Below are 23,724 nucleotides of genomic sequence, written 5' to 3' on the forward strand. Positions count from 1 at the left end.
ACTTCTGGACCCAAAGCACACATCTCTACAAGGGCAAAAGGCAAACCCTACAGCAATTCCTGCAAGGAATGAGGCACAACATCCTCCAGATGCTGGAGTCTCCCCAAGGCAAGTGCTTTGCCAGAGCCATGGCTGAAAATCGAATTAACGTTCCAGGAATATTCTATTATTTGCTAATTCTCTTCACATCTTTTTGTTTCACAATTAAGCAAATTAGTGCTTTGATGAATATTAAGGCGCTCTCGCCTCATAAAAGATGAGTTGGAGGCATTCCCACTGGATTTTCCTCCTAATGAAAACAGTTCCTCAACTGTTTGAGATACACACTGGACTGTTTCCTCCCTGATGAGAGCACGAGGAGCACGTGGCTCCTGCAGGAAATGGCCAAGCACTAACATTTTAATGCAATAATTCCATTTCAAAGTTTGCCTTGATCCTCATTATTACCATCCAATCCAAGTCCTGGCTGGAATGGGATCCTAAATTTGAGGCTGTTCACGGCAGTGTCTATCACTGAGTTGCCACAGCAAGCTCCTCTCTCCACCACCCACAAGGCCCCAGCTCCATTAATCTGAATTACACAGTCCTCAGTAACAGCCAATAAAACGCTCAGCAGAGCCAGTGAACCCAGAAATCTGGTTTAACAGTGGGGACTTCACGTGGTTTTGTGTCTCAGAGAAGAACAGAAGGTCCCAGATTATTTACATCGGGCTGGCTCCCCTAAGCAACAGCCTCCCGTGGACTGCCAGCCATCAATTCCCATCCTAATCATTCTGGTTGTGCTTTTTTCTGTCCGGGGTGGGCACCACCCTGGGGGCAGCAGCAGAACTGGCACAGTGAAGGATGGCACAGAGCAGGCTTGGTGTTAATGGGGCTTGGTCCCCCCCCTCTGTGCAGCAGAATCAATCACTACAAACACTTCAAATATGCTGATAAATAAACAAAATAAATAGATAAATAAAGCCATCATAAATTCACCCATTTCAGGAAGAATTTGGTCATGGAAAGGGTGGTCCGGCATTGGAAGGAAGGGGATGCCCAGGGAGGGGGTGGACACCCCATCTCAGCAGCTCAGCTCAGTTCCCAACCCTCACAGCCAAGAACAAAGCAGGAACAACTCTCCCCCCTGAGCACTGATGACAATCTCTGGGCAGAGGCAGTTAAATCTGAGCTCTGATGCTCCATCCACATGTACCAACCCCGGCACCACGGGGCTGGACACACAACCTCAGCTCCACGTGCTCCAACAACACATTCCCTCCGTGAGGAAGCCACAAGCAAGGAGATATGGAAGCAGACCCTCACCTGTCGCTCTGACATGACGTACAGGTACTTCTGGTCGATGGAGAAGGCCATGTCTCGAAGCACTGGGCTCCCGTCCTTGAAAACTGTCACCACTTCATACTGAATTCCACCATGGGGAGGACCATCTGCTCGGATCTGGAAGGAGCACAAACAGATTAGAGGTGACTTCACAGCAGCCAAATTCCGGTTTTATTTCGGGGGATGAAGAGGAGGAGGAGGGAGGAAAAGGAATCTAATTCAAAATCTCAGCTCGCAACCTGGAGAGAGAGCAAAGAGCCAGCAGGCAGAGCGTGGGTGCAGGACTCAGAGCAAAGGTTCCTTCTCCACTGAATCCCACTGGTGGGATTTTCCCAATCCATGAGAAATAGTGAGACAGTTTTGTGGTTGCAAGGTGAGCACAAACATTGCCAGTGTGCTGTGACTGACCACTGGCACCCAGGAGCAACAAAGATCACAGTAAACTTCTTTAGATTCTCTCTAAAATAAGCCTGAAAGAAAACCACAAGACTGTACAAAGCCAAGATACTGCAGAGATGTTTTTTTTAATTCTCTACAGAATGACACTCAGACAATCTCCATCACCTCTTGGTGCCACAGAGGCCTAAAAAACTTAGTGCTTAAAAACTTGGAGAGGCTGCTGCCACTTTCACGTTTGCAGGACTCGGTGAGGTGAGCCCAGCAGAGCCGGCACAGAACTCACACAGCACCACGGGGCCTGTTCAGTTTGACAGGCTCCAAGCATTCATCCATCCCTCCAAAAATCCCTGCTCCTGCAGGGAAACCTGCCCAAGCTGTGACAAACCCCGTCCCTGCCAGCGGCGGCCGCCGCCGAGGACGTGCCATCTCTTCCCGAAGTTAATAATTTATGGCCTCGGGGGGGGCCACACGAGGGGAAGGGAGGAGGATAAACAAACTATTTACATTGTCTTTCCCACCAGGATTTGCATATTTGGAGAGCCATTTGATTGCAACACGGTGGTGTCTGCAGAGCTCAGAGCTCTGGCAGCCGCCAGCTGAGAGGGGCTGGGCGAGCCAAGGGCTCGAAGCGACAGCGATGCCGGGAGAGGAAGGGGGGCCGGGAATGCTCCCGTGGAGGAGAGGGAATACAGGGGGCTGATGGCCCTGGAAAAACCTCTTATCACAAAGATGCCATCTGCTCTCCAGCCTCATGCAGGGCTGTTCTTGCTGCATCCCGTTTTTCTGCTCCGTTCCTGGCCGTGGCACGGAGGGAAAAGGCTCAGGTAGCCTGAAGTGTGAACCTTCAGAAGGGGCAGGATGGAGCAGCAAAGAGGGATGTCCTTTTACCCCAGGTTTGTGCCCCCAGGAGGCAAGAGAGCAGGTTGTTAAGCATCTTAAGATTTATCTGAGAAATGTGCCACCCCAGCTGGAAATACAGGGATATCTTCACACTCAGAGAGGAGAGAGATGCTCCCCCTGCACCCTCCTCCAAATAAATCCTCTTCTTGGAAAGAGCCCTGGCGCTTACTGCCATGTAGAGACATGTTGGGTACACAAATGCATTTATTTTCTGGATTTCTCTCTTTTCCTCCTTCCCTTCGGAGTTTTCAGTGCTATAAAACAACATCAGGTGGGAATGTGAGTGGTCTGGTTGAACACCCACAGTCAGGCACAGGGAGCCTCTGGCAGGATTAAGCTGCCAGCCCAAAACCTGCCTCAAAAGCCCTGAATTTTCAGAAAAACAAAATCCCCCCCAAAAGGCAGAAGGTCAAATCCTGCTTTAATTCCACCTGTGACAATCAGGATCTTCGGTGCCTTCAAGAAATTCTGAGAACCAGGGGCAGGTTCACACCAGCACACGAGACCAGTGTGCTCTGCTGGGTGTTGCAACCCGAGTCACCCACGGAGCCACCAGCCTGCACCGTGGACACAGGGCTGCAAAATCACCCGAGGAATAAACAGCAGGAACACTGGGCTGTCAGGGAAACACAGCCACTTCCATGTGAACACCTGATTAATGGCCAAACGGGAATGGAAGTGCCGGACATGAAGGATCAGCAGCCTTTGTGAAAAACAACTGTTTTTCAGAGTTCCCTCAGGGCATGGGCAGCTCGTTAAATTGAGCTCCTTTCTAGTAATGAGGTCAGACAGGGCTAATAAAGAGAGAGATACCACTGGACAAGCCTTGGGCAGGCCAATTCCAACCGGGAATTGCGGCTCTGGGCTGGAGGCAGCACCACGTGCCTGATGGCTCCTCCAGCCTGGACAAGTGCTTGGAGCTGTGCCTGATATGGGTGTCTTGGGACACATCTGGAGCCCTGCCTGGGGTGCTGGGTGCTGCCTGCACCCTCCTGCCCCTCCACAGGCAGGGGAGCAGCCTGGGGTCTCTTGTGGAGGCTGCTGAGGTGAGATGGCTCAGAGCCCAGGACAAGGACATACCAGAGCCTGCTGCCCCCCTTGCCCTGCACCCTGTGGTGGGTGTTAAGCCCCCTGGGTGCCCCCCCAGCCCCCTGGGTGCCCCCCCAGCCCCCTGCCCACAGCACCGTGCCGAGATGCACCCACTGACACCAGGATGCTCCACTGCATCTCTTCCTCAGGGTTTGGTTTCCATGACAACAAATGATGATGTCAGAGAAGAGCGATGATTCCTGCGACCGAGGAAGAAGAAAGGGATCATCCCCACAGCAGGAAGCTTCTTGTTGACGTTTGGAGAGAGAAATAATTCCTCTGCCTAACGTGTGGATGCCCTCCTGGGGCCAAACAACTCCTGACCCATCACCAGAACAGCAGTGTGGTGCCAACCCCGCAAGTCTGGTCTCAGCCCAAGCCCAGGTCCTGGCACTGGGAAGCAGGAGAGGGATGGGGCTGGGCTGTGATGGTCCTGTTTCATTACATCCTCCTAAATCTACCTGCCTGTCTTCTCTCACAACACAGTGATGGGAATGGGAAGGGTTTAGGAGAGAGACAGAGGGGAGCAGAGCAGGCTGGAATGGGTGGGAGCACAGTGAAACAGGGAGCAGGTGGGTTATGGGGAGCTGCCCATCAGTGAGATGCAAGCCAGGATCAGAGATATGTCCAGAGAGACAGCAGAGACCAGGAGGAGGAGGAAAAACCACAGGCTCCTGCACTTGCACATGAATTGGAAAAGCTGTTTGGGCCAGATACACCACTTCCCTCCATCACTCCTGATGGATGTTTACAAATCTGGCTTGAAAAGTGCCCAATGACATAATCTGCAAATCCAGAACATCATCCCTGGCTCGGAGGACACCGGGGCAGGGGAAGGCCCCACGTGATGGAGCAGAATTCAGGGAGCTGCAGCCTTTCAAAGGCTCTGCTCACACTGATCTCTCTAATACCCCCACAATGCAGGCTGCAGGCATAAGCTCAGCATTATCTTCCCAGATTAGTGAAATACCACATTGTGTCACGTCTGTGTTGCAGCGCAGCTCCCCGTGTAGGAGCCATTCAAGGATCTAACATGACATGAAGCTCCAACACACCTCTTGTACTGAAGTTTCCCCTTCGGTATTTTGCCCAGCCAATGCCAGAGGTAAAACATCTCTGCATTCCCTTCCAGGTTCTCCCAGCAGGCTCCCATTAGAAGACATCGGATCTCTTTGTAGGAACTTTCCGTGATTAAATTACCTGTCTGCTTTCATTACGAGAGTTTCCACGAGGCTGACTCATGATGAAAAGCCTGATGTCAGAAAAAAACAGCTGAATAAGCCCATGCATGAAGGGACTGATTGCCCATCCTTGCATCCTACAGCAAGGCCACCCATTAACTCCTCCAGAACTGCAGCTTCTCCCCACGTACACAGGTGCCTGGTGGGTCCCAAAGCACTTTGGATTCCCAGGGTCAGGAGCACAACACGCTGGCTGAACTTGCTTGTTTTTCGTTTGTAATGGCAACAAAGGGAAAAGCCCAGAGAACCCCAGAGCCTGAGGACTGCTCCTTTCATGTCAGGCTTTCTAACCCTTCAGGGTGAGGAAATGCTATCCAGTAACACGGCATTTGTGTAAAAATGGATGTTTTGAGAGCTGTATCCGCTCTGGGAATGTGCACTGGAGCGTTACTGCCTGAAATAGAAACCCAAAACAAGGAGCAGCCTTTGCTGATAAGGTGCATCTTTGCAGAATTGCCACTTTCTTTGTCATTTACACCTGCACATGTCAGCTCTTGGGCATTTCCCACAAAGCTCTAGGATGGATTTCTTCCTTCAGGACTGGAAATTTAGCAGGAAGACTGTTCCTGGCAGCAGGTTTCTGATTCAGGCTGAAGCACAGTTTAGTTTAAACAGCCTTTCCCTACCTCTTTCTGTCTGTGGTTCTGTGGAGTCTTTCCCACCTTGACCTGGTAATAAAGAAAGCTTTCAAAAGCAGGAGACTCAGCAATGCCAGAGCTCCCAAAGACAGGACAAGACAAATAAAAACCAGCCCAGATTTCCTTTGTGCCTCATCCAAATAATCTTTGCAAAAAGGATTTACTTTTGCTTCCCCCCCCCCCCGCTGAATTTGAACCGGGCTGTTCTACATTCACACCAGACCAAAAAGCAGGCGAGATGCACATCTCAGGATCATTTTACAGGGCTAACAACGCTGGCTGCTGATGGTCCTACATCCTCTGACACCCATAGCAACCTCCAGGAGAGCAGAAGCCAGAATGTCTCCATCCACAGCAGGAGAAGCCCAGCCCCGAAGAACTTCCCATGCTCGCACCTTCCACAGGCAGGAACACCAGGAGTGTGACTTGGCTGACTGTTCTCCACGTGGGAAGTCTCCCCCTCGAAATTAAAGTGAAATAGTGATGCCATTAGGTATCTTTCCCTTAAATCACAGATGTGTCTGTGAGGAAGTTAATGACAAACCTTACATGCACATTCAATTCAGATCAGCACATCCAATTAACTTCATTACCTGGAGGCTCCCTCATATCCCAGTCTCTTTCTCTCCTGTCACAATTTCTTTATGCATTTCTCCCAAATTAGGATAGAATACATCTGTCATGGTGGGCATCACCTTTCTCTTTACCCCAAAGACACCCCAGGGAAGCCTCAATAGATGGGTTCACTCCGGGAAGTCACGGCTCTGTCGGGCTCAGTGGCTCGGAGCAAAACAGCTCCTCAAGAACCGAACGATCTGGTCTCTGAGGGAGGAGAAAATCCATTCTTACCCAAATTGTGCTGTCTAACTAAACGTTAAATACACTCACTAACCCCTGCTGGGGTTGCCCTTACAAAACCCAGGGGAGGAAATTCGGTTTGGTGAGGAGCTTGGTGCAGGGAGCCCTGCCCGGGCACAGGGAGGTTCTCCTCAAGTGCTGCCACCAGTGCCAGGAATATTCCCTGAATTTCTGCAGGAATAGATCTTTCTTTTATGAAGTGCCTGAGAGGGGCCTTGAGCAGGGCAGCTGTGGGCATCAGAGTGCCTTGGGAAGCTCAAAGACACGTGAAAGCCACGTCCAAGCTGTGCCTCCCCACCTCTCCCTCCTGGGCTGAGCACAACGCACACAAAGCATCAAAGCACAGCCACTGCCACCTTCTCTGCTCATGTTTTCCGAGTCCTAAACCCCTTTCTTGGAGAGCTTTCCCTCCTACCTCCCCTCCCCAACCTTAAGGAAAACTCCAGGTGCAAGGAGGCAAATGTCCTCTGTCCCTGTCTCGCTTGGATCTCACCTCTCTCAACAGATTAAACTGCTGGTGCCCTCCCTCCAGACAATCCCTCATTTCCAGGATCTGCAGACCCTCCTGCCTGTGCAGCTGGATACCTGAGGTTATTCCTTCATAGGGGGATGGGGCAGAGGGAAGCAGGGGCTGGGAGGGAAGTCCAGGCAGTGGAAGATAATGTAGGTTGGCACCTGTACAGCCCCACACAGTGCAGGAGGGGCAGGGGGGGCTCCAGCCCGAGTTTATTCTGATCAGGCTTCATGACCCGAATTATTTATAGATCTGAGCTCGCTGTGAATTCAATACTCATGTCAAAAATGTCTCTGTGTATCTATTTCACACCCACATGTGTTTTCCATCTTTTTCTGTTTGGGAAATGTTAGCTCCGTGTTCAAAGCCACAACCTGGGAATGTGCAGCTCCCCAGAGGAGCCACGAGGCAGAGGAACTGCTGGGCTAATTGGGAGAAGAGCACAGAGGAACCCCCCCAGGCTCACAGCAGCTCCTCAGGGAGCGGGGCTGTGTCTGCAGCACCAGCACCCACATACACTGCTGAGCACAAAAACGGTGATGCAGCAAACAAACAAACCCAAATTAACTCCCACTTGCGGCATCTCCAGTGCTAAAGGTGGGAATTGTTCCTCCAAGGAAGGTTTCCTGCCTTGCCCTGCGTGACAAGAGCCTTCAGACTGCTCAGAACCAGCACTCTGAGTAAGACAAAGACCTTGACCCTCCCAATGTTACCATTACAAAGAGTTTGACCCCACCTACAGAGAAAGCCAGAAAAGCTTTAAAACACAAAAACAAATTAAACCCCATCGTTCTTCTGTGCTAAAGCTCAAGTCACACCCAAAAGGCTGTTAAACACATAAGCTGTGGCTGCCCCAGCCCTGGAATAGTCCAAAGCCAGGCTGGATGGGGCTTGGAGCACCCTGTGATGGTGGAAGGTGTCCCTGCCCGTGGCAGGGGGTGGAATGAGATGAGCTTTAAGGTCCCTTCCAACCCAAACCATTCTCTGACTCCATGAGCTGTTTCAGCAGCCCCACTGGCCCCTGGCTAATGGAACCAGTTGCCACTGCAAGGTTTAAGGTGCCCCTTTGGGGAGGGGGTTGGGCACTTGGACCTGCCAGAAGGAGAAGAGCTTCCACAAACACAGTCCTTCCCATTCCCAGGCAGAAAGAGGAGCTTGGGAGAGGAATCCCGTGCTGCCTCTCTGAAGGCTTCTGGGGGTGAAAGAATCCAATTGCTGGGTTGAAGCAGCAGCTCAGACATCATAACAGGCACCAAACCTTGGGAGAAGATTGCCACTGAAGCTGTTCCCTCTCTGTCTCTCTCTCTCCAAGCCTTTACTTCCTTCTTCCATCCTTCTTCTCCCCACCACCCTTCTGCAGAGCTGATCCTCCAAGATAAAGCTGGGAGGATGGTACAGAGGCCCCATGCAGAGACTAATCAGCAGCCCCCATGTCTTTAATTTATTACTGCACGAGAGGCTCGTTTAGAACAAAGCTGCCAGTTCGGAAGATCATTCCTTTAAAAGACTTTTTATTTGAAAAGCTGTCAGCTCACACCTTGTCACAGCCCCACTTGCAGCAGCAGAACTTTAATAACATGCCACCTCATGCAAATGAGCTGCTAATTAATTAAGTAGTATTCTTCCGGGGATGGATTCATTAGAATCAAATTTGGGGAGGCTGGCTGGTGAGGTCGTATTGCTTTGGATGGTGCTTTCAATCAGCAGCATTGTCTTTTCCTTGAGGCCCAGCACTCCTTTCCATTAAAGAGGGAAGCTGCTTCCCACTGCTGTGCCCTTGGGAAGGCTCTGCAAAGCCACACTGGAACCCAACCCCTGGCATGGCCCAGCCCAGCCCTAGTTTAGCTAAACTCAGCAACGAGATGGAAAAAAAAATAATAAAAAAAGACTGAATGAGGTGCCCCAAAAGAACAGCCAGTGCAGAAAAAGGCTCAGTTCAAAAGCAGGAGGTAGACACCATTAACTCTGGGGACTCCAGGGATCAGGCTGCCTGGCAGGGGCGAGGCCCCCTCTTTTTGGAGCACTTGTTGCAGAGAGACAATTGCTGGGGGTTCAGGGCCATCAGCCTTGCACCTTCCACCAGCATCAAAGCACAGCCCATCAAAGGTGGAAACACTTGGAGCATCTGTGGATTTACTCCCCGGAAGGAGGAGAGCTTGGGGCTCGTCTACAGCTGCTACAAAACCTGCTCCCTTCTAATCTGTCCCCTAATGAGGAGCCACAACGTGCAATGACTTCCTTTTCCTTTTGTTCAGCAATAAGCCCCTTCTTCCCTTTACATTCCTGTATTATTTCTGAAGAGGTGGCTCAGTGCTTCTCTGGGAAATGGGAATCATTGTTAAGAGCACTCCTCTGCCTGCAGGCTTTGCATTGTGGCACCGAGCAAGGAAATCATCAAAGGGATGGAGTTTGGCCTCCCAGAGAAAGGAATGAGGGAGGTGTTGCTGTATCACACTGACCCCTCTGCAAGCTGCTCCTCCAGCCTCTGCCATTCTTCCCTTGACTCACCCCTGCTCTGTGCAGCTTTAATTCAGCTCCTTCCCTTACAGCTGGGGAGTAAATGAAAGCACAGGGGAAGAGTGGGATAGCTCCAGGAACAGGCAGAGGGTTTTTTTTTTATTCCTAAAGCATCCTCTTCTACACAGCACCAGCAGTCTTTAGCAGGGATGCACAGCTGGGTTAGTTGGGTGCCACGGGAGCTGCGGGTGTTGCAGAGAACAGGCTGATTCCAGGCTGCCCTTCAGCCCTCGGGGTGCTACAAATCCTGGGTCATTCCCTTCCTTTTCCCACTCTTTGCCATTTTTCTCCCCTTTGCCCTGGCCCAAAGCTGGGCTCAGTGTTGGCAGACACCCAGAGGGACTCATAAATGAGGACAGAAGAGGCACAACTCACTGTTTGCTGCCTGCAGGACACAATTAGTGATGGAGGGAGGTGTGAGTAGCATTTTGGGGAGTGAGCAACAGCCAGAGTGAAGGTGAACAGGAGTGAGAGCGAAGCCTCAGTCATCTGAGAGGGACAGAAAAGATGAGAGGAAGCACAGAGCTGGTATTACTTAGGGCGAGGGAGGTACTGGGTATCTGCTTGTCACATACCATTTATAGCTCTTCCCAGAGTCCCCAAAATAGCACTGTATCTGTGTTATCTATCCACACCTCACCTGTGCCCTTCCAGCTGAATAAGCCTCCACAGCTCGGTGTCAAGCTGTCTCCCCACGAACATCCTCCTCCAGCAGTGCATTTCACAGCTGAAGGGATTGGTCTTGCTTACTTTGGGTTGTTGACCTTGAGTAGCCATGTAAAATAGAATAAAAAGCCACTCAGACAAGACTGTCTAATGTGGAGTTTGCTCCAAACGAGCTGCAGCGAGTCGTGATTCTCCCCAAGGAGGGAGAAAAAAAACTAAACGGCTGTCAAAAACTGTCACACAAAACCCCTCTTTCTCCGAAGTCACAGCTTCCAGCTGATCAGGTGGAAACCAGAAAGTTCCTCAGGAAATATTACTCTCTTTCCTTTTCAAAAAACATCATGTAAGTAATATGTTTCAAATGACTTCGATTTCCTGCCCAACACCTCCCGGGAGCGCTGGAACACGAGCCAAGCCCGCCAGCCGCCCGAGGCCAAAACCCAGGAGGAAATAGAAGAACCTACATTTTATTATCTTTGGGGGGGTGGGGGGGGTTTTACAAGCTTGTGGATAAATCCTGCCTGGTGGTTTCGCAGCGCTTTGGGTCGGACAGGAGCGATCAGGTGAACGAGGAGGCCGTGCACGTTTTTGGTTTCACTGGTTCACGCAGAACCAGCCGCGTGTTACCGATCAGACCTAACCCCGCCCGGGGAAGGGGATGTGAGAAAACCACAGAGCTGCAGTCAGGGAACGGGGATTTTCTGGTTAAAAGCCGGGCAAAGCTCTCCAGCAGCCGGGCCCTGAGCAGGCTGCCCGTGCAGAGCCCGAGTTTCACTCGAGCCACAGCCTTGCGGAGAGGTCGTGTGAGGACGGGCAGAGCCCCAGCCAAACTGGCACTGCCCCCACGGCTCCCGGAGCGCGGCTGTGCCGGCACTCCCGGCTCTCTCCCCCTGCCCTGGCAGCTTGGCACCGTGGTGGCGAACCCACCCACCAGGGACACACTCCGGGTTTGGGGCTTTTCCATCCCCAGGCACTCGGGAGCTGAACCAAGTACGGGCTCATCCTTGTGGAAGATGAAGTGCAGGAGAGAAATGCACGAGCAGCAGCCGGGGCTGGAGCCCTGCTCAAGGGCATCTGCTCGTACAGAGCCCTGTGCTGGAAGCATTAAAGCCTCCTGATAGGATTCATGCAAGTACAAACCCGTGGAAGCCGAATCTCTCCTCGCGCTTTCCTGTCTGCTCATTCATGCTCCGATCTCCCAGTCCCCGGCAGAGGCTTTGAGGTCGCTCACGTTCCCAGCGTGCGAGGAACGCAGCTCCTGCCCCTGGGAGCTGCTTCCCCAATGCTATTCTGGGGCAGATCGAGGATAAAAATAAAAATAAAAAGCAAAATCTCTTCCATCTCCGCACCGTAACTCCCTAAGCCTTCGGCACATGCCCTTTCCGAGCATCTCAGAATTAATCAGCACATAAGCAGATGAACTGGCTCTGAATAATCTGTACATGCAACACATGTAACGCTGCTCAACGCTGCCTTGAGTGCAGCAGGGAGATTGCTGGGCTCAGCACACACGTCTGTCCCTGTCCCTCTGCCCTTGGCCATCCCTGCCTCGAGAGCATCGGCGCAGCTTCTGGGCAGCCACCACAGAGCTGGGACAGCACACACCACCCTGCTCTGCATCAGGCCAGGGAGCAAGGAGAGGAAGCTGGTGGATGGATCAGCGCCCTCAAATATCCAAATTCTGAGTTCAGGTTCAAATCCAGCTGGGGCGGGAGAGGAATCTGCCATCTGTAACTCTGAGGCAATCACTGCTCAGGAACTGGGCTTAACACTTGGGAACTGTGCAGTTCCAAGCTGAGCTTTAGCTCATCCCTGCAGAGCTGCAGTGCCAGCCCCATCCTGGCAGCATCGCCCAGGCACCAGTGGACACGGAGCTCTGGGCTTCCCTTTTCACCTCATCCACAGTAATAAAACATCATAAAAAGAGGTGAGTGGACATGCCCAAGGCTTTGCTGCTCGACACACACACTGTCACCAAGGTGGGGTCACTTAACTGATGCCACTGCTCCTCCTTGGAGGCCACAGGTGAACACAAGGGCAGCTACAGCACTGTGGTGAAAACACAGAGTGACCCAGGCAAAGCACACCAGCAACATCAGACACCCCCCAGACCGGGAGGAGGGTGGGGAAAAGGGACCACGGATAAAGGATTGGGATTGAAGATGTTTTTGGAGCAGAACATCTGAGAGACTGAACATCCTGGTCCAGCGGGACCCAACCAGCCTGTGCCTGGTTTCGTGCTGAAAGGTTTTACTTGTAGTTTATTCCTCTGCACGAGGAGGTGGAGCAGATCTGCCCCAGAGCTGTCAAACACCTCATGAGAAGGACGGAGGCAGCTCTTCCCCCAGGCCCCTGCTTTTGTTCCCCCAGCAGCCAGCACAGCTAATCCCTTCTCATGCCCATGGCCCAAAATCAGCATCATGAGAGAGGTTCAGGCTGGGGTCCATGGGTGGGGGAGACAAAGCTGCCCCACATTAGTGCCTTGGCTTCCATAATTGACCTGTAGATAAACACATGGCTTCCGCCTTAATCCCCTGCAGCCTCAGGAACATCAGCCGCGCTAAATTTTTCATGTAATTAAGAAAAAAACCCTAATCCAGTGTAATTAGCTCCCTGATTGCCAACGTCAGGCAGAATAGCAGTGTTTGAACAGCAATTCAGGTCTAGCTGGTTAGGCAAATACTGTGTGTGTGGTTCAGTAATTTAACGCTGGAACAACTCCCCCTCTGCTGTCCTCACAGGCTCGCTTCCCTAAACAGCACTAAGTGGTCTCATGATTGCAAAGAGGCCTCACATCCCTGAAAATGCTGCTCCACCAAGCTCCAGTTACGTCCCTGAAGGGCTGGGCACGAAACGAGTCAACCAGTTCACCGAGAACCACATTATGCCTGCACAGCCTTCGGTGATTGCACCAAGATGTAAGGACAACACCACCCCTGACTGCCTAAATTCTGCACCTGAGAGTCACAGCTAAGACCCTGATGGAGGAGCAGTCTCGCTGTCAGTGATGCTCAGCACCAACACCACAACCTGCTGGGGCTGGAGGCGACGGCAACGCTTACGAGGGGTTTTATGGTGCAGATCAAAATTCATCCCAGCTCCCGAGCCTTTCTGGCTTACAGTGATATTTTTCTTTGTCATTCATATACATGAAGGCAAAATTTTAGGAGTGAAATGTTGGAAATTTGGGAAGTGGAAGCAGATGGGAGAGGGATAGAGAATGTGGATGTATGTGCCAACGGGGAGGCAGGGAAACCAAGAAAGCACAGCTAGAAGATACCTTCACTTAACCATTTCATCCACCCCCCAGCAAAAGGGATCTGAGCTACTGAAGCCACTGTCAAATATTTTTGCTGTCTTTCTAAAATCTGCCTGTGATACAAACTACAGACAAATCCAGCTCTCAACCAGTCACATCTTTGATGTTCAGACTTAATATGAGTCTCCTGAAATGCGGCGTTTGAAAGCAATACTATTGTAGGAGTGTTTGTTGAAGCCTCTCTAAGGAGCATTTTAATCCTCATCCTATGCCGTGTTGCAAAGGGTTTGTGGGCTTGCTTGGTTTTGATAAAAGATCTTAGCCTCTGTTTTGCTGGTTTTGGTTAACCCTGCTGTTAAAGGGGCCAAATTTCTGTGCCTGGGAGCCTGCAAAGCAACCGGCCCCCACCCCCCCCTCCTGTAAGGAGAAAGCTCCAGAGCATTTCGCAGCTTCAGCCTCGCAGACTGGATTCTTACAGAACACTTGTTTACATGCTGTGGCAGGCGAGAGCCAACCCTATATGTTTTTGCAGCTATAACTCTTAATTCTGACAGGGGCCACAGGCTGCTGGGAGGGAGGGGGGAGCTGTGCCTGGCTCTGCCGTGTTTGGGCTCCAGGCTCTGGTCCCCCCAGCACTGCTCCTCTCTCCCCTCCTCATCACCCACATGCTCTGTAAACAAACCAGCAGCGAGCAGAGCAAGCTGCTCCTTTGTATCAAAGCCAGGGAGAATTTCTTTATTAAAAAAAAAAAAAAAAAAGAAAGAAAAAAAAAAGAGTGAAAATTTATCAATTCAAAGCTGCTTTTAAAGAGAAGCCCCTGAGGAGAGCGAGCCCAGATGCTTGCTCGCGTTGGAAAGCCAATTCCTCTTCCTCCCTCCCTTTGGACACACGCTATTTTCCATGGACAGCACTGGAGCTGAACTATTGACTGGGAGCAGAGCCTCCTGGTTGGATGGCAGCACATCAATATGGATTTAAGCAGCAGCAGTAATATGGCACAGTTTGGTGCTTTGCCATCATTGCCTTTCCAGGGAAACGGCGCTCCAGGTCAAAAACAACCTTCTCCCTAAAAGCCTCCCCGTGAATCCATCTCACAACCTCCTGGAGACCATGTTTCCAAGGGCAGTGATAGAAATTCCATGTCTCCTTCTTCTTTGGCCTGGCTCAGGAGGTGGGGAACCTGCAGGCACATCCCAGATTGCATTTACAGCCCCCCAAAATGGCCATGTGCTCACCCTTCCCCTTCTGACCACATCAGACACAGGGATGGGGACACTTTGGCCAATGCATTCCAGGCAGGCTATCACATTTGCACGCTGTGGCTATCAGTGCATTTAATTTTTCTGTCTCATATTCCAGCTTTCAGGCAGCTTTGGGGACATTGTTCCTGCCCAAACCCCCAGGATCGAATGCCAGCAACACATGAGTCTGTGTTGAGTTGCTCTGTGGTCTTTTTGCCTTAGATCCAACACAAATTCCTCTCTCCATCGCCCCTGCCTTCCCAAAAACAGGCATCTTGAAGGTCCTGTGGGGAGCTGGTGGCTGATGAGAGGACCTGGAGGCAGCTCAGTGGGGGCTGGATGTTCCTTTTAGCTCATTTTCTCCGTTTCACATCCAGCAATGGACAACTGGGAATGCCATCCCAGGCTGGTCTGAGGCACCAATCCAATCACCCACCAGTCCAACAGCACCCCAGTGACCTGTGCTACCAGCTCACAGCTTCATGCCAGTGAGCTGGATGTTTTCTCAGCCTCTGTTTTGCCAGAGGGTGGTGGAAGTGTCTCCAGCCAGACCAGGAGTCTCAGCAGTCTTTGCATTCGTGTTAATGAGCACTGGCAGGAGATTTGCAGCCAGTCAGGAAGAAGTGCCAGAGGTGGTGATGGGGGGCCTGAAGAGGTGTTGGAAGGAAAAGGAGCTGCTCAACTTCACCTACAAACAGCTTTTAAGTAACCTGAAGGACAGCACTGGGTCCTGTGGCTCCCAGCACCCCCCCATCCTGGCCCCAAAAGCTGAAGTTTCTAACAAGGTAAAAGACTTGAATTGCTCTCACTAAAAAGAGATCAGGCATCAGATGTTCCTAAAGCTTTTAGAGTTAGAGCTATAAACTGAGCCAAGAGACAGAACTGATATGGAAAGTTACCTTCCAGGACAGATTTTCCCAGTGAGTGAGTGCTGGCAACTGCAGCAGCCTCTTTGCACCATTCCACTGCTCACTGTCAGAGGAGCTGAGCTCCCTCTTGCCTTCCTCTGTAATCCTAACCTAACCCTAATCCTAATCCTAACCCTAACCCAAACCTAACCCTAACCCTTGCCTTCCTCCCTTCCTGTCACACCAGAACTAACACAGCCTCCCCATCCATACATCTGCATAATGTAATCTGCTAATGATTCCAGGGCTCCTGTTTTGCCACTGTCATGATTTATAAGTTGTGTCATGCTTTGCACTCAGCTGTAAAGAAATCTTGCAGTGACCTCAAACCATGAGACTCCAGTTTTGCTGGTGTTGGGAGTCCTGCAGCCTGGTAATGTCAACACACCAGATATTTCCCTGTCTCTTCCCGCAGTTTGGGCTTCCAGAGAGGGAAGCCTGGCAGGGAGTCAGCTCCTGTTCTCTGCATCTGGAGTCCTGTGGTTTGTGGCTTAACCAAAGGGCTGAGCCGGCCGCCAAAGAGCCCTGCTCCCGAGAGGCTTCGTGCCTTGAAAATCTATTCTGAAGCGGCTTCAAAACCTCCACTTTTCATTATTAATATGACTCCTTTCATCAGAGTCCACTTATCTTTTTGCTTTCTATTTCTGTCTCTCCCCTTTTATTGTTTCCCCGAGTGCTTCCATGGGAATGCTACTGAAACCCAGACCAGGCGACCGCAGCAGCCGCTCGCTCCCTTCCACCAGCAGGAATTTATTTCCATCAAAGCTTCCTCCTCGAATCAAGGCTTTTTTTTTTTTTTTTTTTTTTTTTCCCCCCCCCCCCCCCCTTCGTTTTAATTCCATCTGTATTTAATCCCAGACAAACACAAACAACAATCTCAGCTCCCTAAGGCCATCACTTTCTAAATCAGTTACAGCCAACTGCAATTAGCAGGCGAGCAACATGAGCAGCTCTGTACGCTCCTGGATCTTTGGGAACGAGCCAGCCCAGAAGGTCCTTTTCCCCAGACTGTCCCTTTTTTTTTTTTTTTCCCTTCCAGAGAACTTGCACCATTGTTACAGTCACAGCCTCCACGAGATAAAACACACTAACACACTGCACTTTGCTTTTGCAACCACAGAAGAGCTGGGAATGATGCTCTGCGGCCTCATTAATGCTGTTTGTGGTTCTCTGCTCCCACACCTGGAGGCCACCTGCATGCTTTGATTTATAAGAGGATCCCAAAGCCTCTACAAGTGCTAAAGAGATACTTTATCGGTCACTTTAGCTTCCCTCTCAGCCTGCACTCCAAACAGCTTCTTAATAGCCTCTCTAAGCCAGGCTGCTGGAGAAGCAGCAATGCCAGCTCCTGCCAGGGCTGTGCAGGCAAAAAAAACTTCCCTTCTCAGGTCACGAGGGCATCTCTCAGAGATATCCTGGAGAAGCTTCTTCCCCACTCAGTCCATGAAAGCATCACTTGGACATAACCTGGAGAACTCTCTCCCTTCTCAACCCACCAGCCCTCAGGGGAGCTCAACACTTCAACAGAGGACGAGGAGCAGCTCCTGGAGTTATTTAATTTAAGCTGACTGGGAGTTCACCATCTTCAGACTGCTTTTAACTTGTTTTGGTGAGAAATGTCTATCTCACAGGCTTGTGGGATTTTTTGCTGGACTTATCCAGGCTGGCACTTGCCCTTTAGAGGTCGGAGCTGGTGGTGCCCCCTGCTCCAGCACAGCTCTGCTGGGCTGCTCCCCACTTGCTGGGTGCCCAGAGGGTGCTGGGGGCAGTGATGGAGCTCAGCCATGGGTTCCTTGGCTGAAGGGACCTGCCCCAGCTGTGCCAGCAGGAGGGACAGATGCAGCGCTGTAACTCCACAGCCAGCTCTCCCTCCATTAGTGAGCTATTTTGGGCAATGATTTCAAATGAAAATCTGTATTTTATTAATTATGAGTGTGCTTTGCTGCTGAACTCTTTAATGTGTTTCCCCAGCTGTATCAATCCACAGCCATGAAGGAAACCATTAAACCTAAATGCCTCGAGCTGTGTCACTCCGCTGCTGGGACCCATCCGTCACCGCGCTGAGCCCCGAGCCAAGAGGCCACGGCCAAGCCTGCCATCCCCCCCTCACCTCTGGGAATGTTAAGGTTGGAAAAGGCCCCCAAGATCATCAAGTTCAACCTTCAAGCACACTCACTAAATCACAGTGCAAACACCTCCAGGGATGATGATTCCACCGCTTCCCTGGGCATCTTGTTCCAGTGCTGAACCACTCTCAGAGAAGAATTTTTTTCCTATACCCAGCTTACCCAGCTTCTCACCTAGCAGGAGCAAAGCAAGGGACACTGTGGGACTGGAGTGGAGGATGAGCCCTGGCAAACCCAGGGCTGTAAATGATGGCAAAGCAAAGCCCATCTGGTGACGCTGCCGGGTTTCTCCACCTCTCACACCGGCTGGCAAGGAATGCAAGGGCCAGTTCCGGCGCTGCTGGGCTTGGGCTCAGCGTGCTGCCAGCAGCTGTCAAAGGGAGAAGACAAGGATGGGAAGGAAAATCACTTGCACTGCTGCAAACTCTCCCTACAGCCGTGTTTCCCAGTCTCAGTGTCCGGGCTGGCCCTGCACTGACAATTCCCGTGCATTCCTCCGCTCACCTCCTGTTGCACGTACACACCTCTTCATCAGCCAGGAAAAGGATTTCCCCAGCTCATGCATTTTCCTGCCATGTAGGGATATGAGAAAGAGCAGCATCTGTAGGTAGGCAGATTTATCCACCTCTCCTACCTGGCAAAACTGATTGGGTTTGACAGACACGCCGGGATGTGCCGACGCATTAACGACCAGTTTAGCATGGAAACCAGCAAGGCAGTGCTCCTCACAGATGTTATTGGGATAAGTTTATTTAAAAGCATATTTTATGGTTGTGGAGAATGTATTAGATCAGCAGCCTCGAGAAAAATCACTACAGGCTCCATCCCTAACAAACACATAAAAATTTGTTAAATCAAATAAAACAAAACACCTCCCAGAAAAAGCATGACACAGATAATTTTACAAACTAGATTTTTTTGCTGCTGAGCTGACTTCAGCTCTTGGGTGAAGACTAAAGAGGTCACCAGCACTCAGAAGGAGAAAGGCCTGCAATGCACCAGCAGTGTGATCCCACACAACCCATCCGTGAGGATCCTCAGCCAGCAAATCATCCTTTCCTGGGATCTGCCTTCCCCACCAAACAAGCCATTTAAGTCACGTTATTTTAGAGCCTTCTTGAGGCAGAACAGCATTAATGGGCCCCACTGTCTGAAAAGTGCTCTTGCTTAGATACCCGCAAAGCTGAGCAAGAGAGGCACCAGGCTAAAAAAATGTTCCCTCTCAAGCAAAACAGACTTGCACTTGGATTGCACAGAAATTAAAGCAACAAAAGGTCTCTGAAGCCAATTGCAATATAACTGAGAAACAGGCTCGTCACTTTGTACATCCATCTGGCAAGGACATACTTTCCATTTCAGCAAGTGCGAGAATGGGGTGGCCAGCAAAGGAAATGTGAAAACAGCAAAGAAAGGAGAAGAATGAAAACCTGCAGGACAACACTGCGACCCTGTTATGAATACTGTACGTCTATTCATATGAAAATCCATACGGCTGCTACTGTTGCATGCACTCTTCTTACACAGCATGAAATTAAAATTCCTCCTCAGTATCATATTGCCAGCACTACAGAGCAACTTTAGAGCGAGCGAGCAGACAATTTATCCTTTGGCTTCCTCCGATGGGCTTGTGCCGGGATTGAAAGCCAGTGGGGTGAGGGAGACGAGTCTATTGCCCACGGTAAAAAAATTCTGCTTCCAAAACAAATCCCAGAGAAGTATTGCTGGCCTGGAGTCTGACTGGTGGTGGTGGTTTCACAGTGCAGTTTCACATGCATAATTCCCCCCCAGGCCCCCCCGGCCACTTTTCCTTCTTATCTTCCCAGAACAAACTCAACGTGCAGGCTAATTTCAAGGAGTGTTTCACCCAGAGTCCAGCCAAATGTCAGTGGATCTGCTGGAAATGCAAATTGAGACAATCATGCAAAAGAGGAGGGCTTATGGATTGTGCGTAGGGGCAACAGAAGGCAAATAAAAGCTGACAGGAAGAGGGAACAAATCTCCCGCCTCGAGCTGTTGATCGTTCGCACGACGCGCTCGGCGAGCGGCAAGGACGGGTTTCCAAAAACGTACAAATCCCACTGATTTCCACCACTAAATTGTCTGGGTGTCTCTAAACCCCACCTATCTCAAAGCTCCTAAATCAGCATCTTGCTTTCACTCCCACCATTCCCACCCGCTCCACAGGGCCCTCAGTGACAGGGAGGACACAAAGAAGTGGTGATTTGGGGCTGAACTGGGGAGCCTGGGAGGTGTTTTTGTGGTTTCCCCATCCCAAAGAGCCATTGAGTTGTCAAAAGCAATTGCAACTTTCACGGAAAACCTTTCATTTTGTGCTTTTGAGAAAGTTGGGGTAACTGTGGCTCTCTGAGATCATCTGGGGACAAAGTGAGGGAAAGATTCCGGAGACAGGAACTCGATTAGCTCAAACCTAGCCACAAAATTTTCACAGATACAAGCAAATTCATATGAAGGTTTGCTTATTATGTATGCAAAGAAACAGCAAGCAAGAGGAAACAATCCCTGCTATGTGCCGAAACATGATACAGAATTAATCCCCCTAGGTCCCGAAATTCCTCATAGATCGCAGAGGGGACGGTATCTACTGCGTTACATTTTATCACACTTTCTGTCAAAATATCCCTGGCAGGGAGCCTTTTTGGAGATGCAATCACCAGCAAAGCCTTATGTGGGGAGAAAGATTTGAACTAAACAGCAGCAAACTACAAATATGTTCCTTGTGAGACCCCTTGGAGCGGGGTTGGTGGGGTCTGACGTCGCGTGGCTCTTTCTTAAGTCACCTGCCTGGCCCCATATGGAGCATAAATGCTCTTTAATTGTACTCACAGCAACACTAAACTAAGCTGACTGCTTCAACATGCCCCTGAGACCCCCAGGAACTGTGAAACACTTCACTAAACCATCCCACGAGGAGAAGTTTGCCCCCTCTCCCAGGTGATACGGGGCAATGAGAGCGTCGCACGCTCCGACTTGCAAACCCCAATCGTCATCGCTCCGAGGTGGAGAGCAAAGTGAGCGAGGGCTGAGCTCCACAGTGGCACTCTGGGGTAGGGACACTGGGCTCTCTCCATCACAACCTCTCCGTGTGGCTGCTGAGTGCTTCCGCTTGGCTGGGCCCCACACTTTTGTAAGGCGCTCCCGTGTTTTTTGGCAGCCGCTGAACTGGAAGGAAAAGGGTCTGATTATCTCCTCCAGCACCTCAGTGCTGACCCAGACCACTGACCCCTTTCCTGTCACTCTACATTTGCTCTGGATGTTTTACACAGGGAAGAGGTAAAGCCTTCACAATTGATCCATCCAGAGCATCCAAAGGCTGTGTCTTTGGTTACCATGTGATTTCTGATCCGTCTCTTGCTCGGGGGCTCACGGATCTTTGTGTCCACCTTAGAGGACTGATATGGGTGACAATGCCAGGGCTCATGGAGCAGGACCTACTGATAGCCCAGATCCAGCACAGGCTTGGCAGTTCTCATTCAGATAAAAGCTTCCTCACTTATATTGCCTGTTAATCCCAGATAACACAGCCTCCATTCTGCCTTCATTATCCCAAACATTGCCATCCTCAAAAAGCCTGGAGTGCACTCTGAGTTTTCAAGCTACGGAGCAACAGTGAAAACCAGCCAGCTGAGAGGAGACAACCCCACTGCTGGGTGGGAAGAGGAGAAGAGCAGAGCAGCGAGACCACCTCCTTCTTCCACAGCAAGCAAACAAAATCTTTCATGCCTGCATGAGACTCTCTCCACTGTCACAGTTCCACTGTACACACCAACACACAGCCTTTACCCACGGACTGGGCTCGATCCACTGACAGCAGCATTTCAACATGAGCATCCCTGAGCTGGGGACATCCATCAAGGCAATCCCCTATCAATCAGCTGCACTAAACCACTCCAACAAGACACCTGGGAGGACGCTCCTGGTAACCACAAGGAACCTTAATTATTTATGTCTCTGCGACTTTTCAAGTTATACCTTCGGGAGGGAGGCAGGGCAGGGGGACATTGATTACATGGGGCAGAAGCAGGAGGTGAAAGGTGTCATTAGCCCAAAGCACTCCTTTATTGGAGAAATAAAAGCAATGTGGTGGTTTGGTGGGGCAGACTCTTGTCCTGTCACGCATCTCAGGCAGCATCAGAAGGACCTGGAGCTTGAGGGAAGCTGTGGCTGCACCCCCTCCCTGCACATCCCTGCCTGTACACAGGGAGAAGGCACTGGGAGCAGGTCCAGAAACTTCACAGGGTGTTCTGTCTGCTCAGTCCAACTTTGCCCACACCCAGCCAGTGACTCCAACCCTTTTCCATCGTGCATTTATGCCCAAGTCGTCTTTGCCACAGATCACAGAATCCCAGAATGGTTTGGTTTGGAAGGGACCCTGAAGATCATCGTGTTCCCACCCCCTGCCATGGGCTGGGACATCTTCCACTACACCAGGTTACTCAGAGCCTCGTCCAGCCTGGTCTTGAACTTCCAGGGCTGGGGAGTGCAGATGGTGACGCTGCTTTCAGGTTAAAACAACTGCACTGGGTTTATATTACTTGGACACTGAAAACTGGCAGGAAACAGCCCTGTTATGTGATACCAACCCTGACTCACAGCTTGGCCTGCAGCTTCAGGGTAAAGTTCTCTGCAGCATCCATAAGGCATCCAAATCCCCCCGAAGTTTCTCGGTCCTGCCTGATGTGAGCAGAGGTTTGCCAGCCCCTCCACTCCGAGCTGAGCTCAGCTCCAGCTGAGCCTGGCGTGACCAGATTGTGTGAAAAATGAAAAATAGCCATCTGGATTCCTGTGGTGAAGACAGCCAGGAAAGTTTCTGGAGAAGGCACTGTTCTGTGGGAATCTGCAGAAACGTCCCTGCAGCAGCAGCTGCGGTGCCAGAGGAGCGTGGGGGGCTGCACAGGGCGCTGGATTGTGATACAAAGCTCTTGCCCATGAGCCACTGGCTCCAGTCCAGTCCAGACTGGGAGATGCTGCTGCTCTGACAGTGGTTTTGGCAGCCTGTGTGATTTTGGGATGGGCTCATATTAAGCCCTTTGGCCACGAGTCAAGGACACAGGGCTTGTCAGGGATGGGGAGGGGACCTGTGGGCCATGACAGCCTTCCCCTTGCAACAGGAGAGAAGTTGGGGGCAATGACCTCCTAACCCATCTCCAGCAATCTCTGCATGCCCTCGGGCACGTCACTGTGTCCTCCTTTCCAGCTGCAAAATGGATGTGAACTTTCCCCTCATTTCCATCCTAGTTCACCTTCTTTGGGGCTGTGTACAGGGCACAGCCAGCACGGTGGTGGAGGGATTTGCTCTGTATTACTGGCAATATAAATAAATAATGCCCAGGTCCCTGCTGATACTTGAGCAAAAAGCTTGAGCAGAAAGAGGCAAAAGGAGGCGAGAAAGAGGAGCTTGAACAGGTGCTTTTTATGCTCTAGTAAAACTGCAGTTCCTTGTACTGGATGCATTTTAAAAGTAAAGTGGGACTGGTCAGGCCCTGATGTTTCTTCCCAGAAGTTGTAGAGCAATTGGGGGAGGCAGGGAGAAACCTGCAGCTCCAAAGCCAGGAAGGCCAATCCAACAAAAGCAAAGGGAACAGGAAACACAGGGAAGGGTAACACAGTGCACTCCCCAGTTATCACCCAGGTGCTGTTTCAGCAGGTCAGCTCAGCCCTGCTGGCTTTTCCCAGCCTGAAAAGCTGCTGTGTTATCATCTCCCTATCCTGTTGTTGATGCTGCTGGGAAACCATTGAGGGGGTTCAGGACACACGTGAGCCGGGCACAGCGTGCAGGAGACCCTGGACCCAGGCGGGCAGGGCCAAAACCTGTCCCCTCCCAGAGTGGGGTGTCACAGGAAGGGACACTGAGCACAGGGCTCAGTGGGCTCAGCCCTAACGTTTTGCTCCAGCCCATTCCCCAGCTGCTGCCTGAGCCAGCACATGGCACCCGCCCCCGCCACGAGTGGCTTCGACGGCGATGCCAACTTTCAAACAGACCATTTCGGGCACCAGCACTGACAGCAGAGCTCCCAGCAAAGAGTT

At 51.2% G+C, this 23,724-nt stretch overlaps 1 protein-coding gene across 2 annotated transcripts in view; it reads right to left on the minus strand.

The window, feature by feature from the left end:
- Positions 1-23,724, minus strand: part of PLXNA2 (plexin A2) — a 158,156-nt gene that overhangs the window by 89,252 nt on the left and 45,180 nt on the right. For both annotated transcript variants that reach the window (XM_027895148.1, XM_027895149.1), the window contains exon 4: positions 1,306-1,440. In XM_027895148.1, the coding sequence (XP_027750949.1) occupies positions 1,306-1,440 (135 nt within the window). The remainder of the gene's footprint in view (positions 1-1,305; positions 1,441-23,724) is intronic.

The sequence above is a fragment of the Empidonax traillii genome, unplaced genomic scaffold, assembly GCF_003031625.1.
Source record: "Empidonax traillii isolate 1590-97213 ecotype Southwest subspecies unplaced genomic scaffold, ASM303162v1 scaffold451:size1465578, whole genome shotgun sequence".
Taxonomy (NCBI): Eukaryota; Metazoa; Chordata; class Aves; order Passeriformes; family Tyrannidae; genus Empidonax; species Empidonax traillii.